Genomic DNA, 22,486 nt, shown 5'->3' with positions numbered 1-22,486 from the left:
ATTGAAATGAGCTACAAGAGTTGACTTACCCGAACCGGACTTTCCCAGAAAGACATAAATCTTGTTCTTTTGAAAAGAAAAGTTAAAGTCCTTGATAACGTGATTCTTTCCATAGAAGGAATTTATGTTCTCCACTTCTATGGCAACGGATGGATCCAATTTATGGGAGAGTATTCTCTGCTTCTCCGCATGCCTTTGGCGAATCCGATCTAACATCTAGTTCTGTTTCTTAAGCCCTCCCAAATAATCTATCAAATCCTCTATTTTGGTGAAGTGAGGAACCTCTATCCCCTGTTTTCTTATGGAGTCTGACAGTCGGCAAATGAAAGGAAGCTCCAAATTTGACGACTTCATCAATTCCGTGTTCTGGATTAGGGTGGTGGGATCTGTATAGGCCAAGACTTCTCCAGCTTTCATCAACACCACCTCATCAGCTATAAGAAGCTCCTCCATGTCGTGAGTGATGGAGATGACGGTTTTATTCTCTTCCCTAACCAGTTTCTTCATGATTCCCAGAATTTCATTTTTGGATCAATCATCAAGCATGGAGGTGGATTCGTCAAAGATGATTATTTCCGGATCCAGTGCCAATATGGAAGCTATGCACACCTTCTGCTTCTGCCCTCCCGAAAGCATAAAGGAATTCAAATGCAGAAGAGATTCAATGTTCAGAAACTTAGCCACATGATCAATAATCTTCCTGATCAGAGCTCTAGGTACATTCCTGTTCTCTAATCCAAATGCTATGTCATCTTCAGCCGTTAGCCCTATGAACTGAGAGTCAGGGTTCTGGAAAATGAGTCCTATCTTATGGAGAGCCTTCTTATAGTTGGCTTCGTTGAGTTCTATGCCTGCTATCTTTATGGTGCCGGACCACACTTTGGACAAGCCTAGAAGGAGTCTTGAGAGAGTAGATTTTCCGGATCCATTATGTCCCAATATACAGATGTATTTATTTACATTGAGTTTTAGATTGACGTTCTTCAGCACTGGCCTATCCTTGACATAACCAAACCTTACGTTGGTCAGCTCGATGGAATAGGACTTATTATCCATTTAAAGCTTTCATCTCAACTGGAAGATATAAAGATTTAATCTTCTTGAGGGATACCCAATAGGAGAAGCCAAACATGGATAGAAGTATAGCGAAGGATAATACTGAATAGTCAACCCTCAATCCTATTGGAAGATAGATGCTCAGTGCATCGAAAATTCCCGTTGCATATAAGGATATTAGAGTCGAAGATAGTGGGATAGCAAGGATTGTCGAGAGAGTTAGAACCAATCCCAAATATAGAAGGATAGTAGTTGAATTCTCTGAATAGGTGAATCCAAGCAGGTTCAGTATCGTAAGAATATTTCTAAGATCCTCAATAATCAGTTTAGTTATCACAAGCAGAGATAGGACCAGAAGAGGAGTGAAAACCATAATGAAGAGATTTATGACAGACATAATCAGATCCGGAACAGCCCTAAACATGAAATTGTTCACGAATCCGGCTGGATCAACATTTATGACGGAGGCAGTTAAGGCAGGTTGAGGATCGTAGATGTTATGAAGAAGTTCTGCGGTTTTTTCGTGATCCAGTTCACCGCCCTTTCAATCTAGGCTGTTGAGTATAAATTGTTTATTAGAAGGCTGTTTAAAAATGCTATCGTAAGGATTTTGAGGAGTATGTCTAAGAAAGGACATAAAGTCTTCTTCAGCTTTGTCCACTTTCACAAAGGAGTAAAGACCCAGAGCGGAAAAACCGGAAATGGATTGAGAGAGTTGCATAGGTAAATCGTTGTTTGGGAACTGTTGAGTGTAAATTCCGTTGTAGCCGTATTCGGTGTTAAGTGCCAGAATTTCGTTAGCGTTCTTCTGACTAACATAGAAAGCATTCTGAAAGTATGAGTCATATATTCCCACAACCTTGAAGAACACTGTTTTATAGGGGAGATGGTGGGCGACTCGGATATATCTATCTGTGGTGTTTCGCACTAAAACCGAGAAAGTGGAACCCACGTCCAAACCCATTTGTTTGGCTGTGAATTGATTGACCAAGATAGGGTACTCTCCAGATTGAAATTTCTCCCTGTATAAAAGATCATTTATGATTTTTCCGTTCTTCTTGAGTTTTATGTAGGCACCCCTAGTATCCTGTTTAAGACCAAATATATTTATTCACTTATCCTTAAGTGCTGGAATGATACTTTCAATATAGGTGTAAGATTGATCTCCGTTTGGGGTATCTACATAGTTAGGGTTTTGGGAAGAGGCTGTTATTCCTAATTTACTTGAATCGTCGGTTGTTCAATTCCCACTAAGAGTCCATTCCTTGAATGGGTCATTGTAGTCTGGGATGTAAAGGTTTTGGTTAAAGGAGACCTTTATGGGTGCTATGTTCTTCCTAAGGAAGGAAGGATCCTTCATGATTGCATAAAAGAAATACAGAAAGTCCGGACGGAAAATGAAAAATCTATTTACCCCCATGATGTCATGGAGGTATAGGAGTTTGTCGGGGTTAATTCAGTATAGACCTTCTTCTACTAAATTCTTATTATGCTCTGCCAGAAGGTTCTTGGATACTTTTCATGTAGGTTTTCCCCAGAAGGTTTTTCCTGGAACATGTTGTTGGGTGCTGTGTTGGGTGCTGTGTTGGGTGCTGTGTTGGGTGAAAGAGTGTTTAGACATAAATCTACTAATAAAAAACTTTCCATATCTGGATTTAAGAATTTCATTAATAAAGTTGAAATAGTTATTTTCAAGAGCAGACACTAACTCTGTGGAGTATTTGGACAAGAAGTCCTTGAAATCATTTCAAGGGTTTAGTTCAATTGTTTTCCCTGCAATTGGTATGCTTCAGGTGTGGTTAAATAGAAAAGGAAGAATAACTCTGTTCTTAAGGAATGAAGGATTAGTTTTTATTTGGGCATAATCACGATAAAGCATTAATCAATAGTTGGAATGATCCTTATAAAGCCTAGATAGGGTAGGGTGTGTATGTTGGCCATCAAATTTGACGAAGTCTCCGTTTAATAGTTGGGTGTTTCCATCTAATGTTTTTTCTGTGGTGTCTGTGGTTTCTCCTAGGAACTCGTAAGCAATGTATTCGCTATCTTTCGATGAATTCGTTGTGGGAAGGGGTTTTTTTGTTCGGTAATATTCGATTAGTGGATTGAATAATGGTTCACTTCCATATTTCTCCATCTTATACTTCGAAGAGCCTTCTCTGCTCTCATGCTCAACTGGAACATAATGCCCTAGAACGCCTAGCTTATTTTCGATCTTAAAGGAAGGATTAAAGGAAGAAGAAGATGAAGAATAGATATTACTTGCGCCTGGTTTAGATTTGAACCATATGGAATCTTTTTCAGTAGAGTGGGTGATGAAGTCTCGATTTGACTGAGTAAAACTGTTAACTATTCAATTATTACAATCAATGTTCCCATTCTTCTTAGTCATTTTCTTAGCAAACAGATACTTATCGTAGACGTTCTCTTCGACGGACCTCTGGATGTAATTCAAATCAATCACACCTAGCTTTGTGCGTCAGTCTCTTAGATTTGTAATTGTTTGAGAACATGTTTTCATATAATCCTGGATTTCTTTGGAGTCATAGATGCCATTAATGCTGGCGCTGACTATTTCAGGATTGCTGTAGTTGAAGTCAAGGGTTTCCTTTTTTCAGGTGGCATTATTAACGTCATAGGCAAATACATTCTTAATGTGAGGAGTACCGTCAACATAGGTGTCGCCCATGTTGGAATAACTAGTTAGATAAGGTTGACCCGATTGTTCAGAAGGAGTATTAAAGAATATTGAGTAACCATAATCCTTAGTCTGAAGCTCCATATCGCTCACGTGCTTGAATTGATTTAGATTGTTAAAGAGGAAGCTTGTGAAGATAAACATTAGCGACGCAATCGAAGATAGCAATAAACCTCTCCCGAGCGTGTTCATGATGATGGACAATCGGAATTTCCATAGCGAAGAAAGACTGTGACATCTATGGCTTATAAACTGAATTAACCTATTCTGCCTGAAGGTGGGGTTCACCTTCATCAAGTTACTTACATTTCTCCTTATGATCAGAAAGGAAGTAACTCAGGAAATTGGTCCTAAAACAGCGCCAGTCAATAGAACATAGAAAAGTCATTGGGAAACACTAAATCCACTGAATACTGGTGATAGATATCAAACTCCGGATACTAGACCGAACAAAATCGGTTGAAGTGGAAGAGAAATAAGGTAACCCAGAGTTACCCCCAAAATTGCAGGAAGCAGAACAAATATAGAGGAATTTAGAATGATTTGTAGACGTTGAACACCGTTAGCAACGAATACACCGAATGTCTTTATGGACGAGGTAGTGTATTGTTTAATGAGTATCCATACGGTGAATAGTATTACAGCCATCATGAAAGCGAAAATTATGTTGAACAAAAGATTGGTAGCTGTCATGAGATAGTCGGAATATTGGGTTCTTAGAAACACTAGATTCAATCCCGAAAATGGATTGCTGTCTTTGACAGATGTCAATTGAAATTGATCCTCCGGTGAGTTGGAGCCTCGAGAGAATAGATAAGAACGAATATATTCAGACATTTGGTTTTTGTAATCCTCCTCTAGACCCATGTCCTTGACGGCCTGGGGGTATGCAATAGAAAGGTATTGTTCATCTCAAGTGGAAAGGGAATTAAACTTGATGTGGTTATAGCCATACTTGTCAACGTAAAGAATTGCCTCCTTTTCCTTATTAGGAATTAGGTTTAGTGGGGCATGAGAGGGAAGAATCATGTCCGGTGACAGGCCTGTGCCCACAACGATGAGTTTGTTGCCGTTCACATTTACTATGTGATTGTGATTATCTGGATGCGTGATGAAATAAGAATATTCCCTCTCCCAGTCCTCCTGAGTGGTATCTTGTCCCTCTACTAATTTTTTGAAATGGGCGTATTGGACATCGGATATAGGTTTGATGTTGTTCTGTTGTGCGTAGAAGGGAGAAACAATAGTAAAGAAAGCAGATGATTGATCTATGTAAGATGGAAGTGGAAATCCCAAGAATCTTGTCATAACTTTCAAGGTTCTGGTTAAATGTAGGTTTTCAAAATCCAGCAATGAAACGGAAACCCTTGCTCCTTGACTGGTTAATCAAGAATTATTAGATGTTGTTCAAATTTTTGACCAGGGTAAACCGACATCTATCAATGACTCTACTGTGTGTGGATGAAACGATGTGGTTCACTTCTGATCTTTCCATGGATCGTCAAAGGGATAGGAGAGATAATCATATCTCTTCTTAGAATCATTCGCATAATCCTCCTTGGCATGTTGCATACGACGCAAGACATTATGTATGTTCAAATTTCGAGATTCTGATTTATATCCCATAAGAGTGGACAAATAGTCCTGAGAAGCATTAAATAGAGGGTTGCCCGAGAGTATCTTGATTGTGTTAACGTAGGAATTATCCTTTCGTTCCTGAGTGACTATCTTGAAAGAGTGTCAGGTTTTTGTGGGATCGTTTAACTTAGAGGAGGTATTTCCAGAATTGGTTACCACCAAGGATTTGTGATAGTTAATTGAAGGAAAGAAATCACTCTTTTTATAGGGCGGGTTATGGGAGCTGGCAACCTTAATTCCTTGTGGAATGGAAGCGCCTTTATATTTCTTTTTTTGAGATTCGGATTGACCAAGGTATTTGTGAGGGTCATATACGAAATTTTGCATTAAGAATGAAAGGGAAAATATTTCACTTTCATTCAGAAACTGCTTCATCGACTTTGTATTAAGAATATTGGCGGAATCCAAAAAGTGTGTGAAAGCGCTTTGAATCATGGAAATCATAGTGTTGTAGGTGTCTTCAAAAAGTTCAGGATAGGGTTGATAAAAGGATTTTTGATCATTAAACTTATCTCCGTCTGAGATGGCGTTTGCTCCATCTAGATTGGTTTTGGAGTCTCGATCAAAAGCGGGAATTATTTGAACTGAGTTGCTGTTCTCCTTGTGATAGTATTCCCCTTTAATTCAGGACGTTAATACATTCTTAAAATTCTTGATTAGATTGTCCGAGTCCTTGTAGATGGGTGTTGCATTGGGTGGAATATAGGGAGAAACGGGAGATTTTCATTCTTCACTTTCGCTTCCAAATCTATTCTTTAATATCGACAATTTCTGATTAGCACTTAGAGTAGAAAAAACGTAATTCTCCTGCTTTTCTATCTGAGTCGATGTTTTAGCTTCACCAAAGGGTTTTCAGTCTCCTATGCCACTAATATTCTCATCCCATCCTTGAATGGATGTTAACAACTGCTGTTTGATTTCATCGTTATAAATTAATTCCCTGGAAACATAAAGATCCCTAAGATTTTTGATGGGTTGATCCTTTCCGGGAGGAATATGTAAATAGTCCCAAAGTACCAGTTTCAGTATCATGTAAAGGGTTTCCCGGTAAGTCATTCCGGGAATCATGGGCAAAACAAAATTAGTGTTGTTGTCATAAATTAATCTAGCTAGATTGGAAACAGTAATAGTAATTGGAAGAGTCTGAAATCTTTTGTTAGACAGAAACTTATAGACTTGGACTCTAGTTTGATTATCCAATTGATAATAGATCTCGGACTTAGTGAGATTATTGGCTAGTGCTAATAATCTTTGGGCTATATTGTCTCCATCCAGCAACACCTGAAAGGGTATATTAAGTGACACATAATAGTCTTCCTCCAACAAATTCATGTATACGTTCTTTCCGGATATGTCATGCTTCCAAAAGTATTTAGGGTTGAAAGATTGTGTTTGACGGTGAATTTCAAATATCTCGTCTTCAGTAAATTCTTGAGATGAATGTGGTGAAATGTGTATTTTGTAGTATTTGTATAGCCGATTCATGAAATTCATTGATGGTAAAGATTTGGCGTTAATGGTGGAACTAAATGAACCACAGCTTTGTCTAAGAAAAGTGCTTTGATCTTTAGGACCAGTAATCTGTTTGTCAGCATCATATAAAGCGTTATTGGTGTCCATTCATGTCAACTCAGAATTGGCGTTACTAAAGAAAGACGAAGGGGAAGAACACATAAGAAAAGCGTTGGCCCACGAAAGATTTTCGATTTTGGTGTTAGGAATGCTGAAGTTTAGGGTTGGTAATTTTTTGAATTTGGGTTGAATGCCTGAAGAGCGTGAGGAGGATGGTTTATAGTTCTCTGTGACTTCCTTAAGAATAGTGTCGTAGTCATTGCTCTTGGACCAGAACTCATTCTTGAGACTGTTCCAGGATCATTTAAGACTTCGGTTTACAGATAGTTCTTGAATATCTCTGATGTCATACTTGACGTCTGCATGTATTCTTGGTGTGGGCTTTCGTGCACTACTAAGAAGTATTAGATCATGGAGATTACTGTCATAGTTAATTTCCTGGTAGCCTTTGTGTAAATTGCTTGTAAGTAGATAAGAGGAGGACATCACAGCCGCTCCCGACGTTACAAAGAAGGCTAAAACGCCAGTTACGAAGAAATTTTTCTTAAGGTGTATAAGGGCCGTCTTAAATAGAAGACTCATGCGATCACTAAATTAATTTGGATTCACCCGTATAAGGGGAGAGAGGTGAGTCCCTTAGAGATATAAAAACCCTAAGAAAAAAATATGATTTAGACTACTAAAGCCTTCATTTCATTTGGTAAATATAGGGATTTTATTTTTCTTAAAGAGATTCAATATGAAAAACTAAACATTGACAGAAGAACTGTAAAGGACAAAAGAGCGTAGTCCGCCCTTAGTCCTATCGGAAGGTAAATACTTAATGTATTAAAGATTCCAGTTGAGTAGAAAGAGATTAGGGCGGAAGATAGAGGAAGGGCTATTATTGTTGCCAGAGAAAGTACAAGTCCCAGATATAGAAGAATGGTTGTGGAATTTTCGGAATAGGTGAATCCTAATAGATTAAGGATGGTAAGAATGTTTCTTAGGTCCTCTATTATCAGTTTGGTTATTACTATCAGAGATAGGACCAGAAGAGGGGTAAAGACTATTATGAAGAGATTAATGACGGACATGATTAGTTCGGGAACTGCCCTGAACATGAAATTATTTGTGAATCCAGCAGGATCCACCTTTATTACTGATGGAGATAGGGCAGATGATGAACCGTAAAGCTGAACAAGTAGATTGGCTGTTTGTTCATGATCCATGGAGGAGTCTGTGACGCCTAATCGATTGAGAATATACCTATAGTTGGCTGGTTGTGTGAAAGGGTTGTCGTAGGACGGAATTGATGTATGCTTTAGGAATCTAAAGAAAGCATCGGAGGTTTTATCCATCTTGACGAAGGAATATATGCCAGGGGCAGAGAAACCAGATATGGCTTTGGATAGCTGCATGGGCAGATCATTGTTGTCAAATTGTTTGGTGTATATGCCGTTGTATCCGTATTCGGGGTTGAGTCCCAAGATTTCATTTGCATTCTTCTGGCTAAGGTAGAAGGAGTTCTGGAAGTAGGAATCGTATATAGCCACAACCTTAAAGGTGACTATTTGGGGAGATTTATTGTTGGCCTGTCTAGTAAAACGGTCGTGAGTGTTGTGTACACGAACCTTAAAGGTGGAGCCCTTTTGCAGATCCATACGCTTAGCGGTAAATTGGTTGACTATGATGGGATATTCGCCGGAAGAGGATTTAGACTGATAGAGTAGGTGATTGATTATTTGGTTTTGGTCCCTTAGTTTGATATAGGAACCCCTAGGGTCCTGCTTGATTCCGAAAATATCCATCTGTTGATTGTGTGTTGAAGGTAAAGAAACTCTGAGGTAGGTGTAGGATTGATCTCCATTAGGTATGGATTCATAGTTGGGGTTTTGGGAAGAAGCTGTGAGGCCCAGTTGGGAGTCATCATCTTTTTTTCAGTCCCCCGTGGAACTTCATTCTCCAAAGGGCTTAGAGTAATCGGGGGTATATATGTTTTGGTTGAATGCCACTTTTATGGGGGCTATTTCCCTGGTGAGGAAGGTTGGATCCTTCATGAGAGAGTAGAAGAGGTAAAGGAAATCAGGACGGAAGATGAAGAATCTGTTAACTCCCATGATGTCGTGAAAGTACAGGATCTTGTCGGGATTTATTCAGTAGAGACCATCTTCTATGCTGCTCTTATTGTGTTCGGCCAGTAGGTCTTTGGTTACCTTTCAAGTGGGTTTATTCCAGAAGATCTTTCCGGGTTGGTGGTCATGGGATAGGTTTTCTTGGGTGGTGTCGTGTTTAGACATGAATCTGCTAATGAAGTAAGCTCCATATCTTGACTTTAGGATTTCATTTATGAAATTGAAGTGGTTAGTTTCCAGAGCAGACACTAATTCTGTGGAGTAGCGAGACAGGAATTCCTTAAAGTCATTTCAGGGATTGAGATCTATGATTTTGCCCGAGACGGGTACACTTCATGTGTGGTTAAAGAGTATTGGAAGGATGATTCGGTTCTTGAAGAAAGTAGGGTTGGTTTTTAGATTGTTGTAGTCATGATAAAGAAGGAGTCAGTAATTGGAATGGTCTCGGTAGAGACGGGATAGGGTGGGGTGTTTGTATTGGTTATTGAAGTCTATGAAGTCCTGGTTAGAAAAGAGATTGTTTTTGAGTAGAGGTGTTCGGGAAGAATAGTGGTCTATTAGAGGTTTAAAGAGAGGTTCGTCTCCATATTTCTCCATTTGTAAAGAAGATTTATTAATTCGATCTTCATTCTTGACCGGAACATATTGTCCCAATACTCCAATTTGATTGGAGACATCCGTGGAAGGGTTGAAGTCGGATTGTTGATTGGAGTTATTTCTTGACTTGAATCATAGGGAGTCCTGTTCCTTTGTGTGTCGAATAAATTCTCGGTCCTTGATGTCGAAGTTCTGGTCTATAGGTGTAAAGCAATTAAAGGTGTGATTTGGTTTTTTAGTCAACTGTTTGGCGAAGAGGAAATGGTTGTAGATTTGATCGTCGGTTGATTTGGAAGGATAATCCAGGTCAATAAAACCCAGTTTTTGGTTTCATTGGTCAAGGGTTAAGTTCTTATTAGAACATTGGGACATGTAGTCCTTAATGTCTTTGTGGTCATAAAGGAAATTAATTCCGGAACCTATTATCTCTGGTTTATCGGGACCAAATGTAATGGAATCTTTAATTCATGTAGAGGTGTCGGGGTTATGGATGAGTGCCGAGGAGGTATGTGGTGTTCCATCAACTATGGTGTCGCCCATATTTGTATAGCTTGTTAGGTGGGGTTGTCCTGATTGTTCAGACGGGGTGTTAAAGAGTAGTGAGTATCCGTAGTCTTTAGTCTGTATCTCCATATCACTCACATGTTTGAATTGATTTAGGTTGTTGAATAGAAAGCTGGTGAAGATAAACATTAATGAGGCCACAGAGGAAAGCAAGAGTCCCCTTCCCATAGTGTTGGTGATTATGGATAGTCGGAATTTTCACAGTGATGAAAGGTGGTGGAAGTTATGGCTCATGAACTGAACCAGTTTGTTCTGCCTGAAGGTTGGGTTAACCCTCATTAGATTGCTGACGTTTTTTCTCATAAGAAAGAAAGAGGTGATTCATGCAATGGGGCCAAGGACTGAGCAGGTTACAAGAACATAGAAGAGTCAGGTAGGGGCACTAAATCCACTGAATATGGGAGATAAGTATCAAACGCTTGATACTAGTCCAAATATGGTAGGTTGAAGTGGAAGAGAAATAAGGTAACCAATGGTTACTCCTATTACGGAAGGAATGAGGATGAAGAGTGAAGAATTAAATATGATCTTCAGCCTATGAATTCCGTTGGCAACGAATACACCGAAAGTCTTTATGTATGAGGAGATGTATTGCTTTATGAGAATTCATACGGTGAATAGAATCACCGCAAACATGAAGGCGAAAATGATGTTGAAGAGTAGGTTAGTGACCCTTATGAGATGATCAGCGTATTGAGTTCTTAGGAATACCAGATTAAGCCCCGAAAAGGGATTGCTTGTCCTGGCGGAGGTTAACTGGAATTGGTCTTCTGTGGTACCTGCTCCTCAAGAGACCAGATAGGATCTGATGTATTCGGACATTTGGTTCCTATAGTCCTCCTCCAGACCCATGTCTTTAACAGCCTGGGGATAAGAAATGGAGAGATATTGTTCGTCCCAAGTCGAGAGAGAATTGAACTTTATGTTGTTGTATCCGTACTTGTCCACGTACAGGATGGCCTCCCTTTCCTTATTTGGGATTAGGTTTAATGGTGCGTGAGAGGGCAGGATCATATCTGGGGAGAGACCGGTTCCCACAACGATTAATTTGTTACCGTTCACGTTCACTATGTGGTTGTGGTTATCGGGGTGCATTACGAAGTAGGAGTATTCTCTCTCTCAATCCTCCTGGGTAGCCAGATCTCCTTCCACTAATTTTTTGAAGTGGGCGTATTGGGCATCCGAGATGGGTGTTATGTTGTTCTGTTGGGCGTAAAAGGGAGAAACGACAGTGAAGAAAGCTGAGGACTGATCTATATAGGAAGGGGCAGGGAGTCCCAAATAGTAGGAGATGACCTTAAAGGTTCTAGTTAAGTGTAGAAGTTCAGCATCCTGAAGAAGTAGAGAAATTCGTGCCCCCTGAGCCGATAGTCCGGAGTGGCCTTGGGAATTAGAAACAGTGCTTCAGGGAAGATCGTGGTCTTTTCAGCTTTGGCCCGTATGAGGGTGGGGTGGTTTAGTTCACTTTTGGGCCTTTCAGGGATCGTCATATGGGTAAGAGAGATAGTCATATCTTTTTTGGGCGTCCTTGGCGAATTCTATATTGGTATGTTTCATTCGTCTGAGGGTGTTGTAGAAATCCATATTTCGGGAATGGGATTTGTAACCCATAAAAGTGGAGAGGAAGTCCTGGTGGACGTTAAATAGGGGGTTACCAGAGAGAATCTTTATGGTGTTGACATATGAATTATCCTTTCGATCGCGGGAGACGACCTTGAAGGAGTGTCAGGTTTTAGTGGGGTCATTGAGTTTGGCGGATGTATTTCCTGAATTGGTTACCACAAGAGACTTATGGTAGTTGATGGAAGGAAAATAATCCCGATTGTTTTTAGGGGGGTTGGGTGAAGAGGTTAGGTCTATATCCTTAGGAAAAGTGGATTCTTCCTCATTCTTACTTTTGGGGGATTGTGAGTGTCCCAGATACTTGTGGGGATCATAAACGAAGCTTTGCATAAGAAAGGAGAGGGAGAAAATTTCGCTTTCATTGAGGAATTTCCTCATGGCATTGGTATTGAGGACATTTGAAGAATCCAGGTAGTTGGTGATGGACTGTTGGATAAGTTGAACGGTTTGGGAATAGGCTTCAGAAAAGGGTGTTGCTTGAGTATGGGCTTTCGAATCCCTGGAGAATGAAGGGATCGATTCATTATTAATTCAGGACTTAAGGGTGTCCTTAAAAGCCTTGATTAGCGTTTGATTGTCTTTGCCAGAGTAGAAGGAATTAGAGGGATCATTAACTCCTCCAGGAGTTTTCTTTAGTTCCCCTAAAGTAATATCCGGTCTTAGGGTAGAAAAGACATATTTTTCCTGAGAGGTAATTGTGGTTTCCTTAACTTCCGAGAAGGGATTTCAATCACTGATCCCTTTTATGCTTTCATCTCATTTGTCTATAGCTCCCAGAAAACTATTCTTGGTTTGATCGTCTAGGGTTGGATTCTTGATGGAATAGAGTGAAAGAAAGGATTGGGAGTTCTGAAGATGATCCCACATGATCATTTTCAAAAACATAAAGAGAGTTTCCCGATAGGTCATTCCGGGAACCATCGGAAGTAGTAGGGTGGAATTACTATGGAGATACTGAGCTATGCTTGACATTGTGAATACTAGGGGTAGTCTGCGGAAGTTTTGGTTGGAGAGAAATTTTTCTATTTGAATTCTTGTGTCTTCTCCGAGATAGTAATAGACCTCGGAGTTTCTTATATTGTTGGCTAGAGTTAGAAAATGTTCAGCTATGTCAGTATCCTTGAGTAGTGCCCTAAAGGGAATGCTTAGTGAAATGTAATAGTCCTCCTCCAACAAGGGCATATAGACGGTAGAGTCGAATAGCTTACCCTTCCAGAAGTATCGGGGGTTAAGAGCATTGGTTTGCCTATGAATGTCTGCTACTTCTTCCTTAGTGAAGGCGGCTGTAGAATCTTTTGAAGTATGATCCCGGTGATATTTGTAAAGGTTAGTGAAGAAGTCGTTTAATGACCCCGATATCCTAGTGTTGGAAGAACCACTTCCCCTGTTGTGACAGGACTTCCTAATGAAAGAACTGTCTTTGGCTCTACCTGTGTATTCCTCCTTGAGATTGAATAGGGATTCGTTTCTGTCGATTCATTCCATTTCAGCATCGGCATTGGAGAAAAAGGATGTGCTGCTGGAGCACATAAGAACAGCGTTAGACCAAGAGTAATTATTAGTGGAGGTCCTGGGGATGCTGAAATTTATCGTGGGGAGAGATTTAAATTTGGGTTCGGTTTGGAAATTTATGGATTTAGGCGTCGTATCACTGAGTATGTCCTCCATCACCTGCTCATATTCATTACTCTTGGCCCAAAAATCATTCTTAAGACTGTCTCAGGATCATCTAAGGCTCCTTCGAACCTCAAGATCCTGTATATCTGTTATGTCGTACTTGACGTTTACTGGTATCTTCTGGGAGGGCTTGGATGATTTACTCAGAAGAATTAGATCGTGGGGGTTACTGTCGTAATTTATTTCCTGATATCCCTTATTGAGGTTGCTGGTTAATAAATGGGAGGAGGACATGACCGCCGCCCCGGATACGACGAAGAAAGATAGAACTCCAGTGGCAAAAGAGTTCTTCTTGAGATGTATAAGGGCTGTCTTGAAGAGAAGACCCATTCGTAGAAGGGCGCATTTCAAATTTGGCGCCTTACGGAGTACATAGGAAACCCTATTCGTCCGTTATGGATCATCATAGTTAAATGGCTTATCCCCTGTATTGATGCGGGTTTAACCCGTTCGTAGGGGCTCCTGAGAGAGCAATGTCCTACCTTCGGCTAATGATGCTGCAGGCTATTCTCATTACGTGGAACGCAAGCTGAAGTAGCTGATATGTAATCTCAAAGATGAAGTAGTTCTCTCATCTGCTTCTCTCTTCTTCATCATCGTAGTTAATGTAGTGGGATACGGTTTTCATTCTATAAACAGTAAGGACAGGAGATAGCATAACCAACACAGTAACAATGATGAACATAAACATATGTCACCCTCTTAGATTAAATCCAGCAACGGCAATGATGATGCTTATCAGAAACATGAAAAAGTAGATCAGGTAGCAGGCATTAAGAAACCTACCAACCTTCATGATGGTTCTTCGGTTCTGAATAATCAGTGCAGCAATAGCCGGGATCATATACAGGAAGAAGGACATCCCAAACACCATTAAGATGCAATAGTTTACGGACCTCTCGGAATCCTGAAACCTCAAGACCTGTGTAATTATGCTTGATATTCCCAAGAATAGGAACAGTCAAGAAATAGTTAATAGCCCAAATATCGTTGCAACAAAGGTCTTGGGAACTCTAAGGGGATTAGCCCTGTACTTAATAGATGCAAAAACCAGAGGTATGGAACATATACACCCTAATAGAGTGCTACCAATTCCGAATAATCAAGAATAAGAATCTTTTACTATGTGGTTGCATATGATCAGAAGGATTGCAAACAGAAAGAAATATGCAGCAGCCGATACAAAGGTCTTAATCATGAACCTAGACTCTGCCCGTTCTAGGTTCCCCTGTAAATGTTCTTTAAAGCTCCTATAGCTGAATGGAAGCATTCGGACTAGACAATGATTTTAATAAATAATGGAGCAGCCAATGGGAATCAAACCCACATCGATAGCTTGGAAGGCTATTGTTCTATCATTAAACTATGGCTGCAAATGGTGCCGGAAGAGAGACTCGAACTCTCACGAAGAAAAACTTCACAGGATCTTAAGTCCTGGGCGTCTGCCAATTCCGCCACTCCGGCACCAACCCCCACATATATGGTGACTCGCCTGGGATTCGAACCCAGGACCCTTCGCTTAAAAGGCGAATGCTCTACCGCTGAGCTAGCAAGTCGAAAATGGCTGGGCTAGATGGATTCGAACCATCGCATCATAGAGTCAAAGTCTAGTGCCTTACCGCTTGGCTACAGCCCAACACTGGTGGGCAGGGAGGGATTCGAACCCCCGAAACCAAAAGGTGTCTGATCTACAGTCAGAAGCGTTTAGCCACTTCGCTACCTACCCCTTTATGGAATTTTACAACAGACGAATATTATTTACTAATCGTAAATAGATTTCGTAGGGAAAAAGGTTCCCTGGCTCCCAACCGCTTAATCTCCCCGTCAATCCTAGATTCTAACAGAGAAAAACTAGAAAGTAGAGTTTCGACGGCACCCGCTCTACTTCTAGAAACCATCCTAGATGTTTTTATGGGCTCCCCTATTGAATACCACCTATTTCCCTCCCTAACCCTAGACACCACAGGAACAATCGAAATATGACTCCCCATAATCTTCTCCATAGCCATTTCGTGTCGCTCCACAAAGCTCTTCTCTACAAAAAATGATCTAGTGGAGGCTATGGCCCTATCCAAATCACCCTCTCCATAGAAAGTGTCTATCAAATCCCATAGCATTAGACTCCTGTTGTCCCCTTTGTTCATGAGAATATTATTTAACAAAAACTTGGGATAGGAGTGTTTGCAATTCTTTATGACGTAGGTCATCAATGGTATTGACTTCCAGTCTAAATTCTCGTCCACTATGAAGATATTCTGTTTCTCCGAAAGCTTCTTCTCGGTAAGGAAACAATAGGTGTAAGGTTGTGAATACATTCTCCACTTAAAGCAGGAAATAAACTTGTCATACCTCATAAGTTCATCAAACTCCTCCACACCCTTCATGTACTTTCTGACCATCCTCCTAAGGAAGAAAGTCTTTATTGAATATATAAAGGCCGATAAAGGAGAAAACCAGATCCTAAACCAGAACCATCTATTAACGCGATCTATATTTGCCATCCGAGGTGGATACGTTTATTCGATCTCCGACATTGCAGAACTTAGGAACAAGAACCATTAGTCCCGTGCTAGTTATTGCCTTCTTCATTTCGGATGGAGCTCCCTCGTCCTCGAAGCTCTCTATGGCCAACGAAACCAATTCAGGAAGATTTATAAACAACACCTCTTCAGACCATACACTCAGCTTTACTTCAGCACCATCTTCTAGATACTTTAGCTCACTACTAAAGTCTTCGGCATTAATAGATATGTCCGAATAATCTTCAGCATTCAAGAAATGTATTATTCCTCCCTCCGTATAGGAATAGATGGCATCAATCTTCTCTATAACGGCCTTCTCGAACTTCTGACCCGAAAAGTCCTCTATGGTGATGGATTTAGTTCTTATGTTTTTTACTTTGCACTTAACTATTCCCCCCCTCATAGCCGTCTTATTGAAGGAATGGTCCAGGACCAAATATATCTCCCCCTTCCAGATAATTGCCTGCCCCCTCCTAAGGTCTATTGCCTGTATCTGCTCCGACATAGATAACTAGTATGACCCAGACTTCTGTCTACCCACATTAATCAATCTCTTTCTATCGTAGGCCTCCATAACCTCCCATCATGTGAACCCAAGATGTGACGACAACTCCAAAAACCTAATGGTCCACCCTATAAAGTCCTTCATGTCATCCGAGGAAAACCCACTTTTATTCATCACCCTCCCCCATATCTTTGCTAGCTCAACTATAAGCTCAAGAAGAAAATTAACCACAAAATCATGCTCCTGCTGATTCACCATAGACTTAGGCTCCAGATCTAGATCCTCAACTCCCTCGCTGCAGTAGACAGAAAGAGTAAAGTGAAGCACATCCACATACTCCTCCAAAATCTTCTCTCTGCTAATGTTGGTTTTATTGGACCAAAACTTAAATGCCTTGGTTTCATTGGCCAACTCATTTAGCTCAACCATCAGTGCCAGAAACCTATTCTTTCTGGTTACGTTGTAGTCTAGTCCCTTTTGCTCAAATGTATATTGATCGAGTGTTCTCTGGGCAATAAGAAGCTGCTTCCAGTCTACAACCATTCCCTACTTGGCCAATGAAACCAATTGCTTGAATTGCTCAGGATGATGTATTGCCATCTCCGAAAGAATCTTCCTGTTAAATGGAACACCCTTCTTTTGCATAGCCTCCATGAATCTCGAATAGGTTATCCCTTCGGCCCTAACCGCAGCATTTATCCTCATTATTCACAGTCTTCTGAAATCCCTCTTCCTCTGCTTTCTTGAGATGAAGGCATACTGAGCCGACCTAATCAACGACTGTCTTGCGGTTCTATAGGACTTATGCCTATGTCCCCAATACCCTTCAGCTCTCTTAAGAACCCTCTTTCTCCTCTGTCTGGTACTATAACCACCCGGAACCCTCATTATCCCTGAAGCAATTGATATGCTCTCTTCATCTGCGGCTTAGTAAGTATAGTGGAACTTCTTGCATGTCGCTTCTGTTTAGTTGTTTTATTGGACGCAAGATGTGACCTATGTGACCTCTTTCTTTTTAGTTTCCCGTTGCCAAGCACCAAAAATCGTTTAGAGAAGGCCTTCTTGGTCTTTATGTTATTCTTCATATTCTATTTTCCCGTAGGCATAAAGTAGGTTATATATTGGATTTTACTCATCTTCTTCAAATTTTCCCTTGGCTTCCCGTAGTCCTCCACCAGTTTAACAAAAGATTCATACACTTCATTTATCAAATCCATCCTCTCGCACATTCTCCCCGGAGCCTTAACCACAAACTGAACTCTCTCCCCCCCTTTCAACCACTCTATGGCTTTATTGGCCTTTCACCCTATATCGTGTTCGCTTATTTGGGGTTTCACAGTAATGGACTTTATCTTTGCAACTGCCCTATTACTACTATTGTGCTTCTTCTGTTTCTTCCTGATCTCGTAGGAAAACTTCCCATAGTCAAGTATTTTTACTATCGGAACCTTAGCATTTTCGTTTATCAAAACAAGATCCAACTCCTGACGCTTGGCCTCCTGCAGGGCCTCTTCCAATTCGACCATTCTGTTATTCCCCTCCCCAACAACGAGTAAAACAGGACTAACCTTAATCTCCTCGTTGATCAAATGCTGCTTCTGGGGTTTGTTTGGAGTGTTTGTCTTGGACATTAATTTAAAATGATCTTTGTTCTAGGCCCGGGTGGCGGAACCGGTAGACGCAGCAGACTCAAAATCTGCCAATGGCAACATTGTGGGGGTTCGAGTCCCCCCCTGGGCACCACTATTCCTCTTCAGATTCGAAGATTTCATCCTGATCCTCTTCGGACGAATCACTCTTTTCTCCCAAAGCTTCCTCTATATCATCAATATTCTCATCTCTGGAACCTTCCTCCGTAACAATAATCTCAACTTCTTTCTTGCTGCTTTTTAACGAATCCTCATATACCCTAGACTCCTCTTCAAAAACGGTCTCACCCGCAAACACATATTTCTCCAGCATCTGAACCTCCTTCATGGGCACAAACTCCCTTAGCTTCCACATTTTGAACGAATACAAAGTGAACCTAGAATCATTGGATAGTTCAGTATAGAAATACCCTATCCAATCCTCAACCTTCTCCTTAGAAAAAGCCTCAGCATCCCTCCAGACCTTACTCCATATGGAAGTAAAGTCAAAGGGTCTATCCCCAAACTGCTCCTTGGCTATAACATATGCCAGATCAACCAACTCAGAAACGCTAAGTGTCCTATTATTCTCGGACATACACTAAAGTTGACAACAATCAAATTTTAAACACAACCTATATTTACAGATGCTCTCATCCCTAGAATCAAAAAAATAAACCTCCATGGACTCGTCCAAATTCTCCCTCTTTTCCATCTCCCCTAACTTTGCATCTATCTCCTCGGCAATCTCCCTAACTTCCGCACACTCATAGTGCTCTCCCATTTCATTAATTCAAATCCCAAATATATACCCCAAAAGTTTTCTTATCATCTCGTCTCCACATAGCTTCATCATCTTGTTTCTCACATTCCCCACAAACTCCGCATCCGTAAGGGTAACAAAATCCTCAACCCTCCAGTCCTTCACGTCTCTTTCAAATATTCACTCCCATTTTCCCCTAGGCTCTTTGCCGATGATGAGTGTGCATGCCATGGCAAAGGCCTTCTCCAACTTGAAACTAACCTTATTTTCATATATGTCATCGTACATAATCTTTCGAGCATACAAGAAATGGATCATTGCATTCTTTATCTTGGGTGAAAACACCAATCTCCCGTCTTTAATGGAAGCCCATTGTATGAACAAATCAGAGTCTATCTGTCTCCCGTAGGAAACCCCCGCGTGAAGAGAATCCCTCATAAGATAATCCAACCTATCCACATCAAAATCCGAAGACAAAAGACTCTGTATCCACCCATATTCACTCTTTCCTCTAAGAACCTTTGCAATCTCTTTCACATAAAATTCCTCATCTAACCCATCCTCAACAGCCTTCTCCCTGAGTATTTTGTTGATCTTGGTTACCGGATCCGAAATAATCTTGATCCCGAATTCCTCATGTCTGAAACCCTTTACAACCCTCTCGAATACATGTGAAAGGGGACCATGCCCAATGTCATGCAATAATCCAGAAGCCAAAGCGATGTTGATGGCCTTCTGATCCTTATTCTTGTCCAGATATCCCTTTGCTAAAAAGGAACCAATAAATCTATTTAGGAGCTCATAAACCCCCAGAGAATGTTCAAACCTTGTATGATTCACTCCAGGAAAATTCATGTTGGTGAAGGACATTTGCTTCACTTCATGTAGCCGCCAAAACTCCTCGGTATTCACCATCCGATAGAGTCAATGTTGATCGGCCGAAAAATTAATGGATCCATGAACAGAATCCTTAAAGAAGTGAAATTTTGGATTTGGCCTAAGAAGATAGGCCTTCGAGAAGGACCTAAGTCTGTTCATCCCTTATAACTTTCCAACACTTAATTAAATTCGATCTAGCCCTGTCTCTACCAAGACAATGAAGAACATTGAATAATTCAAGACCCTCCAGTTGTAATGAAAAGGCAACTCGAAGAGGCTTATAGAGGTTGGCGCCCCTAAGACCGCTGATCTGGCATAACTGTTTCAGGTAGTTCATAATCACTATCTTGTTCCATTCGTCCTTCGGTGGAGGAAAATTTTCAACGGCACTCTCGATCAAAGCGCGTGCATTCTTCAACATTTCTATCATCTCATCTGTCAAAATCTTTCTCCGATAGAACTCTTTAGCCAAGTCGTTCAGCTGTCCTGCATAATCAATGTGTCTCCTGTGAACTAGAGCAAATATTTTCTTTCTGGGCTCAAATTTCCCCAAATTGATATTGAAGATTGGAGCTACAAAATTTCAGTAGGAGTCATCGGTCATGTTCTGCATATATTTGTGATTTATTCAATTAAGCTTCTGGACATCAAAATAGGAAGGGGACTTACTGATGCCCTCCACAGAAAATTTATTCACCAGCTCTTCCATAGTAAATATCTCTTCCTCCCCGTGGGACCATCCTAGAAGGGCCATAAAGTTAACCACCGCCTCCGGCACATATCCCATCTGCAGAAGTCCATCCACCGAATGGATATCGTGTCCTGATCTCTTGGAGAGCTTGGCCTTATTCTCGTCAACCACCAGGGAAAGATGCCCAAATGATGGAATGTCTTCCTCGCGGTCAAGAGCGTGGTATAGGGCCAATTGATAAAAAGTATTGGGGATGTGTTCTTCCCCTCTCAATATACATGTAACCTGCATGTCCAGATCGTCTACGGTAGATGCAAAGTTATAGGTTGGAAGTTTGTTAGATCTCATAATTACATTGTCGCTCATTGTTTCCGAGCTTTGCACTATATCTCCTCTAACTAGATCTCGCCAACCGTAAGAAGAACAAATGTCCACCTTCAACCTCACCGTATAGGGTACTCCGGACGCCAACAATCTATTTACCTCCTCATCATTAAGTCTCCTACATTTACCCGAATAAGTAGGGGTTTCGTGATTCTGGAGAGATTTCTTTCTAAATTCTTGCAGTTCCTTTTCACTGCAGAAGCATCTGTAGGCTTTTCCCTCCTCGAGAAGAGTCTGGCACACCTCCTCATATCTTTCAAGCTTCTGGGACTGCATGTATGGCCCACACGTTCCCGGATAACTGAAAGACTCATCAGGAAATATATTCAGAAGCTTAAGACTATTCTCCATCGCTATGTGACCATCGGGGACGTTCCTCTGGGCGTCAGTGTCCTCTATTCTCAGTATGAACTTACCATTGTTCTTTTTAGCGTACAAATAGTTGAATAGAGCGGTTCTAGCTCCACCAACATGAAGATATCCCGTAGGTGAGGGAGCATATCTAGTGCAGACCATGCACTTCTTACCGCCAGCCACTATTTATGTTTAGTATCAAGTCATTTTTCCAGCGATTCCCTAGAAAGTTTTATGTTTAGCTCTGTGGGGTCTGACAGTAGATTGTGAATCTGTTCGGAGATCCATTGAACCTCCAAATGAGTTGGTTGAAGTATTGTAAGTGAAAGTGTGCCTATTCTAATTCCCGAGGCAACTAAGGGAGGTTCCTCATCAAATGGTATCAAGTTGGGGTTGGTTATGTATCCCGCGGATTCCAGGATTCCGGACGCCTCCTGTCCTGTCAGTCCGTAAGTGAATTTCGTGTCGATGAGAAACAGATGGGTGTCTGTTCCTATTATTGATACTCCTTGGCTTCTAAGGTAAGACACCATTATTTTAGCATTCTCGACCACCTGAACCATGTAACTTTTATATTGAGGCTCCAGATCTCTCTCCAAACAATAGGCGTTTATGGCCACTGCTGAAGGATTCATTCCACCCTGCAGTCCCGGGAATACCGATTTATTTATGGGAATTGTAAATGAGGGATCATTCCACATTATTATGGCCCCGCGATAACCCCTAAGTTGTTTATGAGTAGTGCACATGGCAATGTGAGCGTGAGGAAAACAGTGTTGATGAAGTCCTGTTGCTATTAGACCCGAGAGATGGCAAATATCTGCCAGAAGATAGGCTCCAACCGAATCGGCTATTTGCCTAAACCTTTGAAAGTCTACAGAGAATGGATAACTGGAAAATCCTGCCACTATTAGTTTTGGTCTATGTTCAAGTGCTAGTTTTTGTATTAGTTCGTAGTCCAACTTTAGAGTTTGGGCGTTCAGAGTGAAGGAATGAGTTTTGTAGAAATGTGAAACGAAGGAGTATGGAGAAGTGTGGGAAAGATGTCCTCCGCAGGACATATCCAGTCCTAAAATGGCATCTCCTGGTTTAAGTAAGGCCTTATATATGGCAAGATTTGCTATTGAACCAGAAAAGCATTGAACATTAGCAAATTTACATCCAAATAGTTTTTGGGTTATTTCTATAGCGTGAGTTTCTATTAAGTCAATATATACACAA

The 22,486-nt window shown here is 40.9% G+C and overlaps 2 protein-coding genes and 3 non-coding genes across 5 annotated transcripts; all 5 read right to left on the bottom strand.

The window, feature by feature from the left end:
• Positions 1–531: 531 nt before the first annotated feature.
• LOC116889729 (energy-coupling factor transporter ATP-binding protein EcfA1-like) lies at positions 532–1,056 on the bottom strand. Its single transcript, XM_032890604.1, has one exon. It carries the CDS (start codon positions 1,054–1,056, stop codon positions 532–534), a length of 525 nt encoding a protein of 174 aa, XP_032746495.1.
• A 13,967-nt stretch (positions 1,057–15,023) lies between these two features.
• Positions 15,024–15,095, bottom strand: Trnak-uuu. Its single transcript has one exon. It is a non-coding gene; the product is annotated as a tRNA-Lys (tRNA).
• An 8-nt stretch (positions 15,096–15,103) lies between these two features.
• Trnaq-uug lies at positions 15,104–15,175 on the bottom strand. Its single transcript has one exon. It is a non-coding gene; the product is annotated as a tRNA-Gln (tRNA).
• Positions 15,176–15,182: 7 nt separating this feature from the next.
• Trnay-gua lies at positions 15,183–15,265 on the bottom strand. The gene has a single exon. It is a non-coding gene; the product is annotated as a tRNA-Tyr (tRNA).
• A 752-nt stretch (positions 15,266–16,017) lies between these two features.
• On the bottom strand, positions 16,018–16,464 carry LOC116889728 (elongation factor P-like). The gene has a single exon (XM_032890603.1). The coding sequence runs from the start codon at positions 16,462–16,464 to the stop codon at positions 16,018–16,020; it is 447 nt and encodes a 148-aa protein (XP_032746494.1).
• Positions 16,465–22,486: the final 6,022 nt, after the last annotated feature.

This window comes from Rattus rattus, unplaced genomic scaffold (assembly GCF_011064425.1).
Source record: "Rattus rattus isolate New Zealand unplaced genomic scaffold, Rrattus_CSIRO_v1 PGA_scaffold_65, whole genome shotgun sequence".
NCBI lineage: Eukaryota > Metazoa > Chordata > Mammalia > Rodentia > Muridae > Rattus > Rattus rattus.
Note: the sequence above shows the minus strand (reverse complement) of the source record. Positions and strands in the feature narration are given on the sequence as shown.

Excerpts from the sequence above, each read along its gene's own strand:
- LOC116889729 (XM_032890604.1), bottom strand. The coding sequence starts at position 1,056 with ATGGATAATAAGTCCTATTCCATCGAGCTGACCAACGTAAGGTTTGGT.
- LOC116889728 (XM_032890603.1), bottom strand. The coding sequence starts at position 16,464 with ATGAGGGGGGGAATAGTTAAGTGCAAAGTAAAAAACATAAGAACTAAA.